At 40.8% G+C, this 20,353-nt stretch overlaps 1 protein-coding gene and 1 long non-coding RNA gene across 8 annotated transcripts in view; one reads left to right on the forward strand and one right to left on the reverse strand.

The window, feature by feature from the left end:
* Positions 1 to 20,353, reverse strand: part of LOC141265383 (triple functional domain protein-like) — a 1,868,493-nt gene that overhangs the window by 397,901 nt on the left and 1,450,239 nt on the right. For all 7 annotated transcript variants that reach the window (XM_073678400.1, XM_073678401.1, XM_073678399.1 and 4 more), the window contains one exon: positions 14,833 to 14,925. In XM_073678400.1, coding sequence (XP_073534501.1) covers positions 14,833 to 14,925 — 93 coding nt within the window. The remainder of the gene's footprint in view (positions 1 to 14,832; positions 14,926 to 20,353) is intronic.
* Positions 1 to 20,353, forward strand: part of LOC141265384 (uncharacterized) — a 147,222-nt gene that overhangs the window by 85,998 nt on the left and 40,871 nt on the right. The gene's annotated exons all lie outside the window — the stretch shown is intronic.

Consider the following 20,353-nt stretch of genomic DNA (forward strand, 5'->3'; position numbering starts at 1 on the left):
TATACTAACCTCCATCAGGTTGCAAATTCAATATAATTTTTTTCTGCATCTAGCTCTGAAAAAATATTTCGGCTTCTAGCATTGTTTGGGACTTGTTCTATTAGTCCATCTATACTAACCTCCATCAGGTTCAAATTCAATATAATTTTTTTCTGCATCTAGCTCTGAAAAAATATTTCGGCTTCTAACAGTGTGTGGGACTTGTTCTGTTAGTCCATCTATACTAACCTCCATCAGGTTGCAAATTCAATATAATTTTTTTCTGCATCTAGCTCTGAAAAAATATTTCGGCTTCTAGCAGTGTGTGGGACTTGTTCTATTAGTCCATCTATACTAACCTCCATCAGGTTGCAAATTCAATATAATTTTTTTCTGCATCTAGCTCTGAAAAAATATTTTGGCTTGTAGCAGTGTGTGGGACTTGTTCTGTTAGTCCATCTATACTAACCTCCATCAGGTTGCAAATTCAATATAATTTTTTTCTGCATCTAGCTCTGAAAAAATATTTCGGCTTCTAGCAGTGTGTGGGACTTGTTCTATTAGTCCATCTATACTAACCTCCATCAGGTTGCAAATTCAATATAATTTTTTTCTGCATCTAGCTCTGAAAAAATATTTTGGCTTGTAGCAGTGTGTGGGACTTGTTCTATTAGTCCATCTATACTAACCTCCATCAGGTTGCAAATTCAATATCATTTTTTTCTGCATCTAGCTCTGAAAAAATGTTTTGGCTTGTAGCAGTGTGTGGGACTTGTTCTATTAGTCCATCTATACTAACCTCCATCAGGTTGCAAATTCAATATAATTTTTTTCTGCATCTAGCTCTGAAAAAATATTTTGGCTTGTAGCAGTGTGTGGGACTTGTTCTATTAGTCCATTTATACTAACATCCATCAGGTTGCAAATTCAATATAATTTTTTTCTGCATCTAGCTCTGAAAAAATATTTCGGCTTCTAGCAGTGTGTGGGACTTGTTCTATTAGTCCATCTATACTAACCTCCACAAGGTTGCAAATTCAATCAAATTTTTTTCTGCATCTAGCACTGAAAAAATAGTTCAGGTTGTAGCAGTGTGTGGGACATGTTCTATTAGTCCATCTATACTAACCTCCATCAGGTTGCAAATTCAATATAATTTTTTTCTGCATCTAGCTCTGAAAAAATATTTCGGCTTCTGGCAGTGTGTGGGACTTGTTCTAGTAGTCCATCTATAGTAACCTTCATCAGGTTGCAAATTCAATATAATTTTTTTCTGCATCTAGCTCTGAAAAAATATTTTGGCTTTTAGCAGTGTGTGGGACTTGTTCTATTAGTCCATCTATACTAACCTCCATCAGGTTGCAAATTCAATATAATTTTTTTCTGCATCTAGCTCTGAAAAAATAGTTCAGCTTGTAGCAGTGTGTGGGATGTGTTCTATTAGTCCATCTATACTAACCTCCACCAGGTTGCAAATTCAATCTAATTTTTTTCTGCATCTAGCTCTGAAAAAATAGATCAGCTTGTAGCAGTGTGTGGGACTTGTTCTATTAGTCCATCTATACTAGCCTCCACCAGGTTGAAAATTCAATCAAATTTTTTTCTGCATCTAGCTCTGAAAAAATAGTAAGGCTTGTAGCAGTGTGTGGGACTTGTTCTATTAGTCCATCTATACTAACCTCCATCAGGTTGCAAATTCAATATAATTTTTTTCTGCATCTAGCTCTGAAAAAATATTTCGGCTTGTAGCAGTGTGTGGGACTTGATCTATTAGTCCATCTATACTAACCTCCATCAGGTTGCAAATTCAATATAATTTTTTTCTGCATCTAGCTCTGAAAAAATATTTTGGCTTTTAGCAGTGTGTGGGACTTGTTATATTAGTCCATCTATACTAACCTCCATCAGGTTGCAAATTCAATATAATTTTTTTCTGCATCTAGCTCTGAAAAAATAGTTCAGCTTGTAGCAGTGTGTGGGATGTGTTCTATTAGTCCATCTATACTAACCTCCACCAGGTTGCAAATTCAATCTAATTTTTTTCTGCATCTAGCTCTGAAAAAATAGTTCAGCTTGTAGCAGTGTGTGGGACTTGTTCTATTAGTCCATCTATACTAGCCTCCACCAGGTTGAAAATTCAATCAAATTTTTTTCTGCATCTAGCTCTGAAAAAATAGTAAGGCTTGTAGCAGTGTGTGGGACTTGTTCTATTAGTCCATCTATACTAACCTCCATCAGGTTGCAAATTCAATATAATTTTTTTCTGCATCTAGCTCTGAAAAAATATTTTGGCTTGTAGCAGTGTGTGGGACTTGTTCTATTAGTCCATTTATACTAACATCCATCAGGTTGCAAATTCAATATAATTTTTTTCTGCATCTAGCTCTGAAAAAATATTTTGGCTTCTAGCAGTGTGTGGGACTTGTTCTATTAGTCCATCTATACTAACCTCCACAAGGTTGCAAATTCAATCAAATTTTTTTCTGCATCTAGCACTGAAAAAATAGTTCAGGTTGTAGCAGTGTGTGGGACGTGTTCTATTAGTCCATCTATACTAACCTCCATCAGGTTGTAAATTCAATATAATTTTTTTCTGCATCTAGCTCTGAAAAAATATTTCGGCTTCTAGCAGTGTGTGGGACTTCTTCTATTAGTCCATCTATACTAACCTCCATCAGGTTGCAAATTCAATATAATTTTTTTCTGCATCTAGCTCTGAAAAAATATTTCAGCTTCTAGCAGTTTGTGGGACTTGTTCTATTAGTCCATCTATACTAACCTCCATCAGGTTGCAAATTCAATATAATTTTTTTCTGCATATAGCTCTGAAAAAATATTTCGGCTTCTAGCAGTGTGTGGGACTTGTTCTATTAGTCCATCTATACTAACCTCCATCAGGTTCAAATTCAATATAATTTTTTTCTGCATCTAGCTCTGAAAAAATATTTCGGCTTCTAACAGTGTGTGGGACTTGTTCTGTTAGTCCATCTATACTAACCTCCATCAGGTTGCAAATTCAATATAATTTTTTTCTGCATCTAGCTCTGAAAAAATATTTCGGCTTCTAGCAGTGTGTGGGACTTGTTCTATTAGTCCATCTATACTAACCTCCATCAGGTTGCAAATTCAATATAATTTTTTTCTGCATCTAGCGCTGAAAAAATATTTTGGCTTGTAGCAGTGTGTGGGACTTGTTCTATTAGTCCATCTATACTAACCTCCATCAGGTTGCAAATTCAATATAATTTTTTTCTGCATCTAGCTCTGAAAAAATGTTTTGGCTTGTAGCAGTGTGTGGGACTTGTTCTATTAGTCCATCTATACTAACCTCCATCAGGTTGCAAATTCAATATAATTTTTTTCTGCATCTAGCTCTGAAAAAATATTTTGGTTTGTAGCAGTGTTAGGGACTTGTTCTATTAGTCCATTTATACTAACCTCTATCAGGTTGAAAATTCAATATAATTTTTTTCTGCATCTAGCTCTGAAAAAATATTTCGGCTTCTAGCAGTGTGTGGGACTTGTTCTATTAGTCCATATATACTAACCTCCACCAGGTTGCAAATTCAATATAATTTTTTTCTGCATCTAGCTCTGAAAAAATAGTTCAGGTTGTAGCAGTGTGTGGGACGTGTTTTATTAGTCCATCTATACTAACCTCCACCAGGTTGCAAATTCAATCTCATTTTTTTCCGCATCTAGCTCAGAAAAAATAGTTCGGCTTGTAGCAGTGTGTGGGACTTGTTCTATTAGTCCATCTATACTAACCTCCACCAGGTTGCAAATTCAATCTAATTTTTTTCTGCATCTAGCTCTGAAAAAATAGTCCGGCTTGTAGCAGTGTGTGGGACTTGTTCTATTAGTCCATCTATACTAACCTCCATCAGGTTGCAAATTCAATATAATTTTTTTCTGCATCTAGCTCTGAAAAAATATTTTGGCTTGTAGCAGTGTGTGGGACTTGTTCTATTAGTCCATTTATACTAACATCCATCAGGTTGCAAATTCAATATAATTTTTTTCTGCATCTAGCTCTGAAAAAATATTTCGGCTTCTAGCAGTGTGTGGGACTTGTTCTATTAGTCCATCTATACTAACCTCCACAAGGTTGCAAATTCAATCAAATTTTTTTCTGCATCTAGCACTGAAAAAATAGTTCAGGTTGTAGCAGTGTGTGGGACGTGTTCTATTAGTCCATCTATACTAACCTCCATCAGGTTGTAAATTCAATATAATTTTTTTCTGCATCTAGCTCTGAAAAAATATTTCGGCTTCTGGCAGTGTGTGGGACTTGTTCTATTAGTCCATCTATAATAACCTCCATCAGGTTGCAAATTCAATATAATTTTTTTCTGCATCTAGCTCTGAAAAAATATTTCGGCTTGTAGCAGTGTGTGGGACTTGTTCTATTAGTCCATCTATACTAACCTCCATCAGGTTGCAAATTCAATATAATTTTTTTCTGCATCTAGCTCTGAAAAAATATTTTAGCTTGTAGCAGTGTGTGGGACTTGTTCTATTAATCCATCTATACTAACCTCCATCAGGTTGCAAATTCAATATAATTCTTTTCTGCATCTAGCTCTGAAAAAATAGTTCAGCTTGTAGCAGTGTGTGGGATGTGTTCTATTAGTCCATCTATACTAACCTCCACCAGGTTGCAAATTCAATCTAATTTTTTTCTGCATCTAGCTCTGAAGAAATAGTTCAGCTTGTAGCAGTGTGTGGGACTTGTTCTATTAGTCCATCTATACTAGCCTCCACCAGGTTGAAAATTCAATCTAATTTTTTTCTGCATCTAGCTCTGAAAAAATATTTCGGCTTCTAGCAGTGTGTGGGACTTGTTCTATTAGTCCATCTATACTAACCTCCACCAGGTTGCAAATTTAATATAATTTTTTTCTGCATCTAGCTCTGAAAAAATATTTCAGCTTGTAGCAGTTTGTGGGACTTGTTCTATTAGTCCATCTATACTAACCTCCATCAGGTTGCAAATTCAATATAATTTTTTTCTGCATCTAGCTCTGAAAAAATATTTCGGCTTCTAGCAGTGTGTGGGACTTGTTCTATTAGTCCATCTATACTAACCTCCATCAGGTTGCAAATTCAATTTAATTTTTTTCTGCATCTAGCTCTGAAAAAATATTTCGGCTTCTAGCAGTGTGTGGGACTTGTTCTATTAGTCCATCTATACTAACCTCCATCAGGTTGCAAATTCAATATAATTTTTTTCTGCATCTAGCTCTGAAAAAATATTTTGGCTTCTAGCAGTGTGTGGGACTTGTTCTATTAGTCCATCTATACTAACATCCATCAGGTTGCAAATTCAATATAATTTTTTTCTGCATCTAGCTCTGAAAAAATATTTCGGCTTCTAGCAGTGTGTGGGACTTCTTCTATTAGTCCATCTATACTAACCTCCACCAGGTTGCAAATTCAATATAATTTTTTTCTGCATCTAGCTCTGAAAAAATATTTCAGCTTCTAGCAGTTTGTGGGACTTGTTCTATTAGTCCATCTATACTAACCTCCATCAGGTTGCAAATTCAATATAATTTTTTTCTGCATCTAGCTCTGAAAAAATATTTCGGCTTCTAGCAGTGTGTGGGACTTGTTCTATTAGTCCATCTATACTAACCTCCATCAGGTTTAAATTCAATATAATTTTTTTCTGCATCTAGCTCTGAAAAAATATTTCGGCTTCTAACAGTGTGTGGGACTTGTTCTGTTAGTCCATCTATACTAACCTCCATCAGGTTGCAAATTCAATCTAATTTTTTTCTGCATCTAACCCAGCTCTGCACGGTTCCCATCCATTGTTTTTTGTGCAAACAACTCCAGAGTTGTCAATTAGTTAACTACCAAAATGAGTGGAAAAAGGCCTGCTGCTGGTGGAAAGGGGAATAGGCGTGTTGGGAAGGGAAAAAAAGGTTGTGTCCGTGGGCTAGGTGTTAAAGCAACAGTAACATCTGCAGAAGAAAGACCATCTTCCAGCCAAACTAAGATGTCTACTTCTTTTAGCGGACAATGTGATAAGATCCCTTTCTTTCGGCCACGACAATCGCTACAAATTCCAGATGAGGCACAAAAACAGCAGGTGCTTCAATGGATATCAAGTGCTCCTTTAAGTGGGCTCTCCTCCACCTCAACTTCAACATCACAAATACTCCAGTCCTCAGAGGTGCCACCCCAATCGCACTTGCTTCCTCACAGCTCCCAAGTCTCCAGCTGCCCGTCTGAGTATGGGGTAGAACAGATGGTTGAGTCTGCAGATCTGTTTACTCATACTATAGCCTGGGAATCAGAGGTCGGCTCCAGAGCTTCTGTGAATTCAGACGAGGAAATGATCTGCACTGATGCCCAGAATCTTTATGAGTCGGATCCAGGACCAGACGCAGAAGGTTCTGACCATAATGTAGACCCTCGTTCCCAAACTGTAACTCCTGTTGGTGGAGACAATGAGGAAGACGATAATGAGACTCAAATACCTGATTGGAGCGACAACTTTAGTTTTTTGTCAGGGCAGGAAGAGGTTGGCTCTGAGGACGACGGGTGTGAGAACACACAGGGTGATGATGACGATGTTGGAGATCCCACTTAGTGTCAACCCACAGTCAGCCAAGAGATGAGGTCAGCAGAGGAGGTGGAGGAGGATGCTAGTGACGATGAGGTCAGGTTGCGCCTTCCTGGACAGAGACGTAGTACTGGAAGCACGTCAACAACGGCATCCTCAAACACAACTCTGCCTCTGACCACAAGTCGTTGTGGCTCTTCAGGTCGCTTGGGTGCTAAGCCTTGCATAGCCTGGGCATTTTTTCAGATCGATAAAGATGACCCAACTCGTGTTATCTGTAACATTTGTCAGCAAAAACTAAGTAGAGGCTAAAAAATACATAGTTTGAGTACTTCATGCATGAACCGGCACATGGATATGAAGCATAAGTTGCAGTGGGAAGCTCACTGTGCTACAATGTGGCCTAGCCGGCCAGGCCAACCACCGTCTGCCACATCTTGTGCATCCACGGCCTCTTCATGCTCTGTGACTGGGGGGACAGCAGTCACACCTGTTTTGGGACGCAGACCTGCCATCTCTTTACCCGCAACAGCCAGCGTGATTGGCAGGTCATCATTTCCTTTGGAGGTGGAAACACCAGCTGGTGTTGAGCGCTGTCCGACATCGATAGCACCACCTTTGGATCAAGGCAACCTAACATGTCTGCATCTTCCTCACAGACCGGCAGTTTGCCGGGGACACCCTTCTCAACCCCGTCTAAGCACAACAGCCAGCCCTCGGTCCCTCAGATGTGGACAAGTAAAAGACCATTTCCTCCTAGCCATGAGAAAGCTAAGAGGTTGAATTTCACCATCTGCAAGCTCTTGGCTACAGAAATGCTTTCTTTCTGCCTGGTGGACACAGAGGATTTTCGAGACCTTATGTCCGTCGCAGTGCCCCAGTACCAGATGCCGAGTCGGCACTACTTCTCAAAGAAAGGTGTGCCTGTGCTACACCAGCATGTAGCACACAACATCACCGCTTCTTTGAGAAACTCTGTGCGTGACAGGGTGCATTTCACCACAGACACTTGGACGAGTAGGCATGGACAGGGGCATTACATGTCGCTGACTGGGCACTCGGTAACTATGGTGACAGCAGGACAAAGGGCTGCTGTCCAAGTCTTGCCGTCCCCACGAGTTGTGCGTCAATCCTCTATCTCAAAGTTCCTCCACTGCTTCTGCCTCCTCAACCTCCTCTCGGTCCTCCCCCTGCACCCAAAGCCTGTCTGGTCATGCCACAAGGATCCTGCACACCTGGATCCTGCACACCTCCTTACTATGCTGGCAGCAGGGCTCAACGTCATCAGGCGGTTTTTACTTTGAAATGTCTGGGAAATGTGAGTCACACAGCTGAGGAGTTGTGGTTAGCTTTGGAGAACCAGTTTCATGAATGGTTGTCTCCACTGAACCTGAAACCAGGGAAGGCCGTGTGCGACAATGCTGCAAACCTGGGTGCGGCCCTTCGCCGGGGCAATGTCACACACGTGCCTTGTATGGCTCACGTGTTGAACCTGGTTGTCCAGCAATTTTTAGCCCACTATCCCGGACTAGATGGCCTTCTGCTGAGGGCACGGTCGCTGTGTGCTCACTTCCGCCGTTCAGATCCCGTAGCTCAGCGACTTACATCTCTCCAGAAGTCGTTGGGCCTGCCACTTCACCCGCTAAAATGCGATGTGCCTACCCGGTGTAATTCAACTCTGCACATGTTGCAGCGACTGTGGCAGCACCGACAAGCCCTGGTGCAATACGTTGTGATGTATATCCTGGGCCAACGAGATCCAGAGGTGGGGCAAATCACGCTGGAGGAGTGGTCTCAGATCAGGGACCTATGCACCCTTCTGCACAGTTTTGAAATGGCGACGAAGATGTTTAGTGATGATGATGCCATTATCAGTTTGACTATTCCGGTGATTTACATGCTGGAGCACATGTTAAACAGAATTCGGAGTCAGTTGGTGGCACAAGAGGAGGTGGAGGAAGTAGAGGAGGAAGAGTTGTCTGCGGAAGGGCTAACATCTGCAAGGTCCAGATGGTCGGCAGCACCAAGGCGGCAGGCATGTGAGGGTGGGGGAGATGGTTTTACCAGGGCACATGGTAGCAGCCTAACTAGTGAGGAAGGTGCAGGAGCCCAGGAAGAAGTGGAGGACGAACTGATGGAAGACTCATCAGATGAGGGAGACCTTGATCACATTTCTGTTGTGCGAGGTTGGGGGGAGAGGGCAGAGGAAGGAAGCATGATTGTTACCTCGCCACCAACACAACAGGGACTTGGTGCTCCTGGATGCGCAAGACACATGAGTGCCTTCTTGCTGCACTACCTGCAACATGACCCTCGAATTGTGAGAATTAGAAATAATCCTGACTACTGGGTTGCCACACTGTTAGATCCCCGGTACAAAAGTAAATTTCCAGAAATTATTCCTGCCATAGAAAGGAGGAGTATCAGCAGAGACTGTTGTGAATCTTACATGTGCTTTTCCCCAAAACACTAGTGGTGCACGTAGTGAATCTCACAGTTCCAACTTGCCAACCGTGGGACCGTCGAGTGTTCAGCACTGAAAACGTAACAGAAACACAGTATCTGCTGGTAACATCAATTTTGCGGAATCATTTCACCACTTTTTTAGCCCATCCTTTGCAAGGCCACAGGAGACAAGAAGTCTGACACATAGTCAACGCCTAGAGACGATGGTACAGGAGTATCTCCAAGTAAACATTGAAGCCATGACTGTGTCACTGGACCCTTGCTCTTTTTGGGCTTCCAATCTGGATAAATGGCCGGAGCTTGCCACTTACGCCTTGGAGATCTTGTCATGCCCCGCAGCCAGCGTTCTGTCTGAACGTGTGTTCAGCGCTGCTGGTGGTGTGCTGACAGATAAGCGCACGCGGCTCTCCACTGATAATGTAGACAGACTCACGTTCATAAAGATGAACAAATCATGGATCCGAAACTATTTTTCTACCCCTGTGTTTTCCTGGGGAGAGTAAAAGCTTGATGATTTGTTAAAATCACCTCACCAACCGTTTTAAGCTTTCAAATTACTAATCATGTTTATCTGTATCTTGACTGGAAAATAATTTGGGCTTTGTAGCAGTTTGCAGTACTGATTCTATTTGGCCATCTATACTAAGCTCCACAAGCTTTCAAATTAATAATAATTTTCAGCTGCATCTAGCCCGGAAAATAATTTTGGGGCTCCTAGATGCGCAAGACACATGAGTGCCTTCTTGCTGCACTACCTGCAACATGACCCTCAGATTGTCAGAATTCGAAATAATCCTGACTACTGGGTTGCCACACTCTTAGATCCCCCACACTCTTCGATCAACCTTTTCATTTTAATAATGAACAAAAAAATGGTCATTTTTGAAATTATAAGCATTAGCAGGTTATTAGAAACTGAAATCAAACAGTTTTCAACTCAAAACTTTATTCTAGGTGATGTTACATTTGCACATAGGACCCCTTGTTCGAAAGGAGCGCTTGAACTCTCTCGTCCATTGAATTTGTCAGGTTTTGGATGGTTTCTGCTTCAATTGTTTTGCATGAGGACAGAATACCCTCCCAGAGCTGTTGCTTAGATGTGAACTGCCTCCCGCCATCATAGACACTCCTTTTGATGATGCTCCAGAGGTTCTCAATGGGGTTGAGGTCAGGGGAGCATGGGGGTAACACCATAAGTTTGTCCCCTTTTATTCCCATATCAGCCAGAGATGCAGATGTGTTATGTGCAGCATGAGATGGTGCATTATCATGCATGAAAATGATCTTGCTGCGGAATACACGGTTCTTCTTCTTGAACCATGGCAGGAAGTGCTGTTTGAGAAACTTCACATACATTATGGAGTTCATCTTTACCCCTTCAGGGATCCTAAAGGGGCCGACAATCTCTCTTCCCATGATTCCAGCCCAAAACATTTCTCCACCTCCTCCTTGTTGGCTCCATAGCCGTGTTTGCATGGGGTGTCCATCAACCAGCCATCCTCCACTCCATCCGTCTGGATCATCGAGCATTGCACGGCACTCATCGGTGAACAAAACAGTTTTGAAGTCAGTCTTCATGTATTGTTTGGCCCACTGGAGCCGTTTCTGCTTGTGTGCAGTGGATAGAGGAGGTCGACAGGATGGCTTACGCACAGCTGTAAACCTCTGAAGGACTCTGCATCTTGTTGCTCGGGGGACGTTGGAGGCACCAGCAGCTTCAAAAACTTGTCTGCTGCTATGACAAGGCTTTTTTGCCGCTGCTCTTTTAACCTGACGTAATTGCCTGTAGGAAAGAGTCCTCAATTTTCCCTTATCAGCACGCACACGTGTGTACTGTGAATCAGCTACATACTTCTTGATTGTGCGATCATCAGGATGAAGTGTCTTGGCAATGTTGATTGGACTCATGCCTTGACCTAAACACTCCACAATTTGTTGCTTCTCAGCAGCCGACACATCCTTTTTCTTTCCCATTTTGGCAGAAAATGTAGGCTGCTTAATAATGTGGGACAGCCTTCTTAAGTAGTCTTGCCTTTCATTGGACACACCTGCCAAACTAATTAGCACAGGTGTCTGCAATTGCTTACAGTGATATAAAGAGCCCTGACACACATCACCATCAATGAGTTTAACTGACAAACAAAAAAATTCTAACCTTATCACTCCTAAACACTTTTTGCATAATAATTTGGAACACAGTGTACATGTGCTTTTCCACAAAACACCAGTGGTTCAAGTAGTGAATCTTACAGTTCTAACTTGCCAACCGTGGTCTTTATGGAGTTGTTCAATAAAGGGCCCAAAATTAAGATAACATACACGGGAGAGGTCTCTATGAATACGAATTCCTAAGTATTTGATACCCTGTGAGGGCCAGGCAAAGGGAAAGTTGGACTGGATGGAATCCTGTATGGATTTGGGGAGGGAGACATCGAGGGCCTCAGACTTCGCTGCATTGATTTTAAAATTTTACCATGTAACAAAGTGATCTATGTCAGCCATAACAGCAGGGATGGATATATGTCATTGAGTGATATATACTAGGACATCATCAGCAAATGTAGAGCACTTGTATTCGGTGTCTCCCACCTCAATCCACCTAATATTGGGGTTATGGCGAATTGATGAGAGCAGGTGCTCCGTCACTAGGATGTATAAGAGAGGGGACAGAGGGCATCCCTGCCTTGTACCATTGGTGATTATGAAAGGTGATGAAAATGTTCCATTTATCTTCAGCCTAGGTGACGTATTGCGATACAGGGCCGTGATTTTGGCTATAAAAGGGTCCCCTAGACTCCTACCCCAAGCTTTTTAAGAGAATAATATATGGCGTGCCAAGAGACTCTATGGAATGCTTTCTCAGCATCCAACGAGAGTATCTAATTACAAATTTTTAACTGCATCTAGCGCAGGAAATACTTTGTGCCTAGTAGCAGTATCTGCTAGTTAGCAGATTATCCCAGCTGTTAAGCAAGCTACACCACCTGTAGTTTGGACACTTAATTTTTTCAAAGGAAATGGTTCGGGCCCCCGGGACACTCAGTGAAGAGCATCGGGGAGGCACCCCAAGGCATAGGGGCTGGGACTGGCGGTAGGACGCCTTGCGGTGGACCGCCAAGCTCTATCCTTATAAAAGATTTTTAACTGCAGCAGCTTTAGTGGACGCTAATGGAACTGGAATAACCGCGGCTGCTGGCATGAGACTTGCCCTTCAATAAATCCTTGTAAAAGGATTTAAAGAGTACTCATTCAAATTAGAGAGACAATTTAAATTAAAAAGATTAGACCTGCCTCCACCGCAGGGGGGCTCACTCGAACCACCAGTGGACAGGCACCAGTATTGGGAGAGGGGGGCTGGCCGTCAGGGTCCACCGCGGCTCTGGCACAAACCCGGCGACACGGAGGTCGCACAGGCAGGAACGGACTGGCTGTGTTGGCTTCGCACTTTTTTGCTTTTAGAAGGGCATGACATGCCTATATCGGTGTCTCCCCCTCCTTTTACTCCTCCACCTCTTTTCTTTTCGCATGACTATATGTACTTGTCACTTTTCCATGTGTTAGTTGTGTCTTCTGAGCAGTTTGTCAGCTTTTGGACACCTTTGAAGGTGTTTTCTATGTGTTTCTATGTGTTTTTGTTTGCCTGCCATTGGTTTTAACAGTGTTCGAAGGTGTTCGACGAACAGTTCGGCGAACATACGGGTGTTCGACGAACCGAACCGAACTCGAACACTACGGGGGTGGCTCAACACTATGCAGGATAAATGTTGTCCGAGCCTTATTCCGATTTTTGGGACGCAGAATGAACAAATAAACAGCAGTACAACAATAGTTCTTATTTTTATTTTTGCGAGGTTCACTGTGCAATATTAGTGACAAGACTACTTATTCTTCACTTTGATGCGATTACAGCAATACCAGATTTTTTTTTTTTTTTTTTATGTCTTGCTGCTATCACACACTAAAAATGCTTTTTTATAAAAAATAGTTATTTCGTCATCATATTCTGAGAGCAGTAATTTCTTTTTTGGCGAACTGAGCTGTATGGGCGCTTATTTTTTGAGCGGTGATTTGGAGATTTTTTTGGTACCATTTCGAGGCAGATAATATTTTTTGATCGCTTTTTATTCACATTTTTCAGACACAGAATGAACAAAAACCAGCAATTCAGTTGTTTTTATTTATTTACTTTTTTGCACAGTTCAATAATGCGGTAAAAGTAATAAGACCAATTTATTCTTCGGATCAGTACGATTACATTGATTCCAGATTAATATCATTTATTTATTCTTTTCCGCTTTTACACACTAAAAACAATATTTTACAAAAATTAATTTGTTTTTTGCATCATCATATTCTGAGAGCGGTTCGTTTTTTATTTTTCTTTTGCCAAATGAGGAATATTAGGGCATGTTGTATTACATATGATTTTTGGATCACTTTTTACTACATTTTTTGTGTGTCGGTATGATGTAAAAAAGTAATTTTTGCTCTCAGTGGGAAAAACAAGATAATCTTGCAGTTATGATGCGTTGTAATGGCTAACAAAAATAAAATAAATGATGTTACAAGGCAAGCTTTCAGGACAACTTTGGTCCCTTCCTTCTAACTAAATGTTGGATACCAGAATGTACCATATTTCCCACTGACAGCGATCTTGTTTCAACTGGCCAACACGGTACCAAACCCCCTTTTTCTTAGCATGCTTTTTATTATTTTTTATGTTTTTTTTAGTTTTTACATATTTTATGTAATTTTTTTTTGCTTTTTCACTTAGTCCAACAGTGAGATATGTATATTTTTCACTTTGATCTCTGGTTTGATGCACTGCAGTACACTGCCGATAAGCAGGATCTTACAGGCCACTGTACCCTGGGGTCATCAGATGACCTCAGGATACCATGGAAACGATCAGCACCCATGTTTATGAATGTGGGTGGTCAATCCTGTCAAAGTGGGTATTTTATCCACTTAGATTCCGCTGTTGCAACTGACAGCAGTATTTAAGGGGTTAATCGACCCCGATTGTTTCCAAAACTGGTTGGGACCGATGTCACAGGATGTCAGCTGTCATGTACAGCTGTCACCCGTGGGGGGCGCTATTCACTTATTCCCAATCGCCATTTTAATATGGTGATCAGGATTAAGGCCCCTTAACGACGGTCATTTTAATATGTATTGGTGGTTGTTAAGGGGTTAATTACTACATCCTACATAGATGTCAATGTGCAAATGCACTATGACTCTCCTATGTTGGTAAACATTAAAAACTGGGTATTACAAGGGATGTATCATGGAACCTGATAGACATAAAATTAATGGATTTAAACATCTTAAAATAAATATTCCCATCTGATAAAGTGATGGCATTTTACCATGATTCTCACATTGTGGTCAAAAGGGTTCAGATCAATGGGAATACCGCCAAACCTCAGAATGAAAAGAACACATTGCAAACACAGAAATCAGGAAATAATTGAACTTTAACATTTTTTACAGTAATGGTGTCGATAGCCTATAACATTATCTAAATCTCACTCTCACTGGTGTCCATTTAGTGTCCTGCATGAGGTATTACCTGCCTAGCTCCATTTCTTTGGCCAAAGGTAGAATTCTTTGATTTTTTCCTGGAGAGAGTATTTAATCCCTCCCGGCCCCATAACAAAAACAGTATGCCACAGATCACATAATGTTCTTTAGAACAGCAGAGAATGCTAGATCTGCTGCATCACAGACCCAATTCTGCTTAAAGAAAAAAATATATATATTTTTTCTTAGCTTTAAGTATAAATTTACAGCAATAAAATGCCACTTACCATTTGGCTTTTAACAAGTTCTTCTATAGCACTGACAAGTTCAGCAGCACTTGGAGTTTCTGAACTAGTTGGGCGTGCTAGTAATCTACAAGTCTTGAAAAAAAAACAAAAAAAACTTTTAGACACTTTCCTAAACTATGGATGAATAAATAACATTTGCTGGGACAACTGTCAAAGATTTAATATAGATAAATACATATTTAAATATTTTAACATTTCTATCAAACATTTTGGTCAGCCTTTATAAAATGTAAAAATTAGTCACATCCCAATCAAAATAATCTTTATTAATTCATTGACACAGGATAAAAAATGTGTGGAACAAGAAAGAAACAAGACATCCATCTATACACAAAGTATGTATTAATAATAATAATTAATAATAATCTTTTTATTTATATAGCGCCATCATATTCCACAGCTCTTTACAATTTACAACATTATTGGCACGTCCCCATTGGGGCTCACAATCTAAATTCCCCATCAGTATGTCTTTGGAATGTGGGAGGAAACCCACGCAAACACGGGGAGAGCATAAAAAATCCTTGCAGATGTTGCCCTTGGTGGGATTTGAAGCCAGGACCCCAGCGCTGCAAGGGTATAGTGCTATCCACTGAGCCACCGTGCTGCCCTATTAATCACAGATTTTAGCAAATCAAAAGGTCTACTATATATACCTAACCAATATGTCAAATATAACTCACAGTGTAGACATTAATTATGACATAATTGAGACCAAAATATGAGTAATAACTAAGCAGGCACAAATTGAGGCAAATATACCAGGTCACAAGGACCAATCAAAGGTATTACATGGAGGATTTGCAGATTGTACCCGCAAGAATGGACTTGTTTTGGAGGAGATGGCACACATGACTCTGCTTTATATAAGGAAGTAAGTCAGCTCTGTTTCTTTAGAACAAGGTGTGTTGATTTTGGCATGGTCCTGGAGCAGGGACGGCGTATGAGTGTGGAGGAGTTATGGCTAGTCCACCTCTTCTTGGTGAGCTGGATGTTTTGGCTACACCAACCAAAAAGAACAGGCTTGTTGAATCTCAAACAATTCCCTATTAACCCCTTCTCATCACAGACTATTTTCATCTTACTGAATAGACTACATTTTTCAATTCTGAAAAGTGTAATTTTATGTGGTATTAACTATGGATTGCAGGAAGCAGGAGAAGGGTCACTGGTGACAGGCAATCGGAACAGGGGTACTTGGTGTGCAGCTGTATGGGGGGGTATGGGAAGTACATTGAGGATGCAGGCTTTAGGGCAGCGCAGTGGCTCAGTGGTTAGCACAGCAGCCTTTCAGCACTGGGGCCCTGGGTTCAAATCCCACCAAGTGCAACATCTGCAAGGAGTTTATACAGTGGGGAAAAAAAGAATTTAGTCAACCACCAATTGTGCAAGTTCTCCTACTTAAAAAGATGAGAGAGGCCTGTAATTGACATCATAGGTAGCCCTTAACTATGACAGACAAAATGAGAAAACAAATCCAGAAAATCACATTGTCTGATTTTGAAAGAATTTTTTTTCAAATTTTTTGTTGGAAAATAAGTATTTGGTCAATTACAAAAGTTCATCTCAGTACTTTATTATATATCCTTTGTTGGCAATGACAGAGGTCAAATGTTTTCTGTAAGTCTTCACAAGTTTGGCACACACTGTTGCTAGTATGTTGGCCCGTTCCTCCATGCAGATCTCCTCTAGAGTAGTGATGTTTTGGGGCTGTTGCTGAGCAACACAGACTTCAACTCCCTCCAAAGATTTTCTATAGGGTTTAGATCTGGAGACTGGCTAGGCCACTCCAGGACCTTGAAATGCTTCTTACGAAGCCACTCCTTCATTGTCTTGGCTGTTTGCTTGGGATCATTGTTATGCTGAAAGACCCAGCCACGTTTCATCTTCAATGCCTTGCTGACGGAAGGAGGTTTGCACTCAAAATCTCACGATACATGGCCCCATTCATTCTTTCATGTACACGAATCAGTCGTCCTGGTCCCTTGGCAGAGAAACAGCCTCAAAGCATGATGTTGCCACCACATGCTTCACAGTAGGTGTGGTGTTCTTTGGATGCATTCTTTCTCCTCCAAACACGACAAGTTGTGTTTCTACCAAACAGTTCTACTTTGGTTTCATCTGACCATATGACATTCTCCCAATACTCTTCTGGATCATCCAAATGCTCTCTAGCAAACTTCAGATGGGCCCGGACATGTAATAGCTTAAGCAGGGGGACACATCTGGCACTGCAGAATCTGAGTCCCTAGCGGCGTAGTGTGTTACTGATGGTAGCCTGTGTAAAGTTGGTCCCAGCTCTCTGCAGGTCATTCACTAGGTCCCCCCGTGTGGTTCTGGGATTTTTGCTCACCGTTCTTGAGATCATTTTAACCCCACGGGATTGAGATCTTGTGTGGAGCCCCAAATCGAGGGAGATTATCAGTGGTTTTGTATGTCTTCCATTTTCTAATTATTGCTCCCACAGTTGATTTCTTCACCAAGCTGCTTGTCTATTGCAGATTCAGTCTTCCCAGCCTGGTGCAGGGCTACAATTTTGTTTCTGGTGTCCTTCTACAGCTCTTTCGTCTTCACCATAGTGGAGTTTGGAATGTGACTGTTTGTGGTTGCGGACAGGTGTCTTTTATACTGATAACAAGTTCAAACATGTGACAGTACTACAGGTAATGAGTGGAGGACAGAGGAGCCTCTTAAAGAAGAAGTTACAGGTCTGTGAGAGCCAGAAATCTTGCTTGTTTGTAACGACCAAATATTTATTTTCCACCAAAATTTGAAAAGGAGAAGAAGGATGTCTGTGGAGACAAGCAGTAGCATCGGGACTCGATGAAGAAGAAAAGGATGACAAGATCTTCAATTAAAGCGATCCTTCATATGACCGTTCTGTGCGCATAAAATAAAAATGTTCTGGGCAACACATGTTTGCTCAGGATGATTTTATTTAAGCAAGGTTAAAAATTATTTCACCCAACGAACTAACGTGTTGCTTGTACATTGGGTGATTGGCAGCCTGTTTAGAAAGGCTGATAATCAGTACTAATGTAAATGCACGTTAAAGAGTAAATAAACTTTTGGAGTTTTTTTGTGTTTAGGCACTTTTATTCTGAGCAGATCGAGGCCCTGACACCCCCACCAATCGCTCAAAAGACATCTTAAAAATGTGCAGCTAAGTCAACAAGCGCCCACATAAACTGACGTACAGATGCAGTAAAAAGTCAGTCTCCTGTCTCCTAAGCTGCATATTTCTAAAAAGTCTTTTCAGCGATTGATGGAGGTCTCAGGACCACACTAATCTGCTCAGAATAAAAGAGCCTAAAACATACAAAAAAAAATCTATCAAAATTGAAGTTACTCTTTAAATGTTTAATAGTACTTCTGCCTGCATCCAATCAGTATTGTGGTTCCTGTATGGCTGCAGTTTGATTAGGGCTGGTAACAACAACTCCCATCGTTTCTTACCACTTTTAAGGTCATACTGGGAGTTACAGGTTCATGCGATAAAATTGTATATGGTGGGGGCTGACCTCACATTGCAACTGACTACTGTTTTAAGCATGTTGATATATTTATGTACTGATGGTACATTATAAGATCAGTGTGCTGTTGGTTGCACAAGGACAACACAAAGACTAAAAATATAGCCGTCTGAACGAGGCCATATACAGTATGAGTACAAGTGTCAGACTAAAGCCCCCATACACTTTAGAAAGCTGTCAGCTGAACCATTCACATTTCTCCTCCAAAATCTTGGAGGAAAGTGACGGGGAGGGGGTGGGGGTGTCTTATAGTCTGGATATATCTGCTGTGACTGTGGCTGGGGAAGGGCAAGAGCGGCCGTGGTGAAGGAGCAGAATCAAAGGTACAGTTAGCGGATGTGGGTGAGTTCCTGGAGTAATTGCTGAGGTAACATCATGTGCTTTAAATATATTCATTTTTCCGTTTAGTATTATATGTATTGTGTGTTTTGTTTCATTCTGATGAATTATCACATGCTTTCTGGGCACTGAAAAGAATCATGCTCACAATCCTAAATGTATTATATTATCTACTAGTGAGCTTAATGCTGGCAACCTTGCTTTAGCGTGTGTTCAGACAGATATGCTGTCTTTGGATAGGATGTAATCAAAGAACTATATGATTCATGGACATGTCCCTGACAGGGTTTATGTATGATTATTATTGCCATATTCTTACAAGCAATGATTGATTATTAGTTATGAACTGTCATGCCCATATCAATGAATATATACATATTTCTCAGATGAATATCTAAAATTTCTTAAAAAATTGGTTATATTTATATTAAGGATAGTATATTGTCAAGCGCATACCCATTTCCTTACCATCCGGGTGTACCCACCAAGTGTCTTACCAGTGGTTGTCTCACTTTTTTTTAATCGGTCTTCTTATTGTTTTTTTTATAAAATCTATCAATAAAAATTGAATTTTTTAACCCTTTGGCCTTTATGTAAAGCTCTTTTTCAGGAAAATGTTAGTTAGATATTAGGCCTAAGCCATACCGTATCTCATTCATGAAGGTCCAGTTTACAATATCAAATGTTTTTTCTGCCTTAGTAGATAAAAGCATGAGGGGCTGACATTTCACCCTGGCTCTGTGTATGATGTTCAATGTCCTGGTTGTATTGTCCCTAGCCTGTCTACCTCTCATGAATCCTGCCTCATTTGGGTGGATAATATCTATTAAAAAAGGGGATAGTCTGGATGCAATCATTTTCGCAAACAGTTTAATATCTGTACATTGCACATTGGGATGGATCGTTCCCTTCCTTGTGAATAACTGATATATGAGCTCATAAGGAGTCACCTGAGAAATAAGAGCCCTTAGATATAGCATTGAAATTGAAAATAAGACAGGGGGAAAGAGATTCTAAGAACTGTCAATAATACGGTAAAGAGAACTCATCTGGGCCAGGAGCTTTCCCCGGTTTGGGCTCTTATATGGCGGTCCGTAGTTCCCCTTCAGTAAAAAAGACTCAAGGAATTCCGCCAGCTTCTGACAAAGTAGGTAAACAAGACTATTTGAAATGCATTTGGATGTGGGACTTATAGTCAGCATTTTGTGTTGCAGGATTAGTTGAATCCATGGAGTACAGGGAAGAGTAAAAAGTATTAAATCTGTCAGCAATATCAGGTAGAAGGTGCTTGCGTTGCTGCAACTAGTCTAAGATGGAAGAAACATAAATGTTAGCTCTCTGTACAATTAGGGCCCTAGCTAATGACTTGAAACTTTTATTGCCATGTTCATAGTAATGGAGACGGCATTTAGAAAAATCAGTTTTTGCTGTAAGGAAGGAGAGATTCGCGTTTAACTGTAACGTCCTTCCTTATATAGTCAGAAGGGGAACATTTATGTGACCTTTCCAGGTCAACAATCTCAGCAGACAAGAGATCTCTTGATCGAGATCACTTATATACGAGCCCATTGCTTAATGAGTACCCCCATTATAATTGATCACTCACTTGTGTGCATCCCACACAATAC

This window comes from Phyllobates terribilis, unplaced genomic scaffold (genome assembly GCF_046119375.1).
Source record: "Phyllobates terribilis strain yellow unplaced genomic scaffold, ASM4611937v1 Scaffold_4__5_contigs__length_816908805, whole genome shotgun sequence".
NCBI lineage: Eukaryota > Metazoa > Chordata > Amphibia > Anura > Dendrobatidae > Phyllobates > Phyllobates terribilis.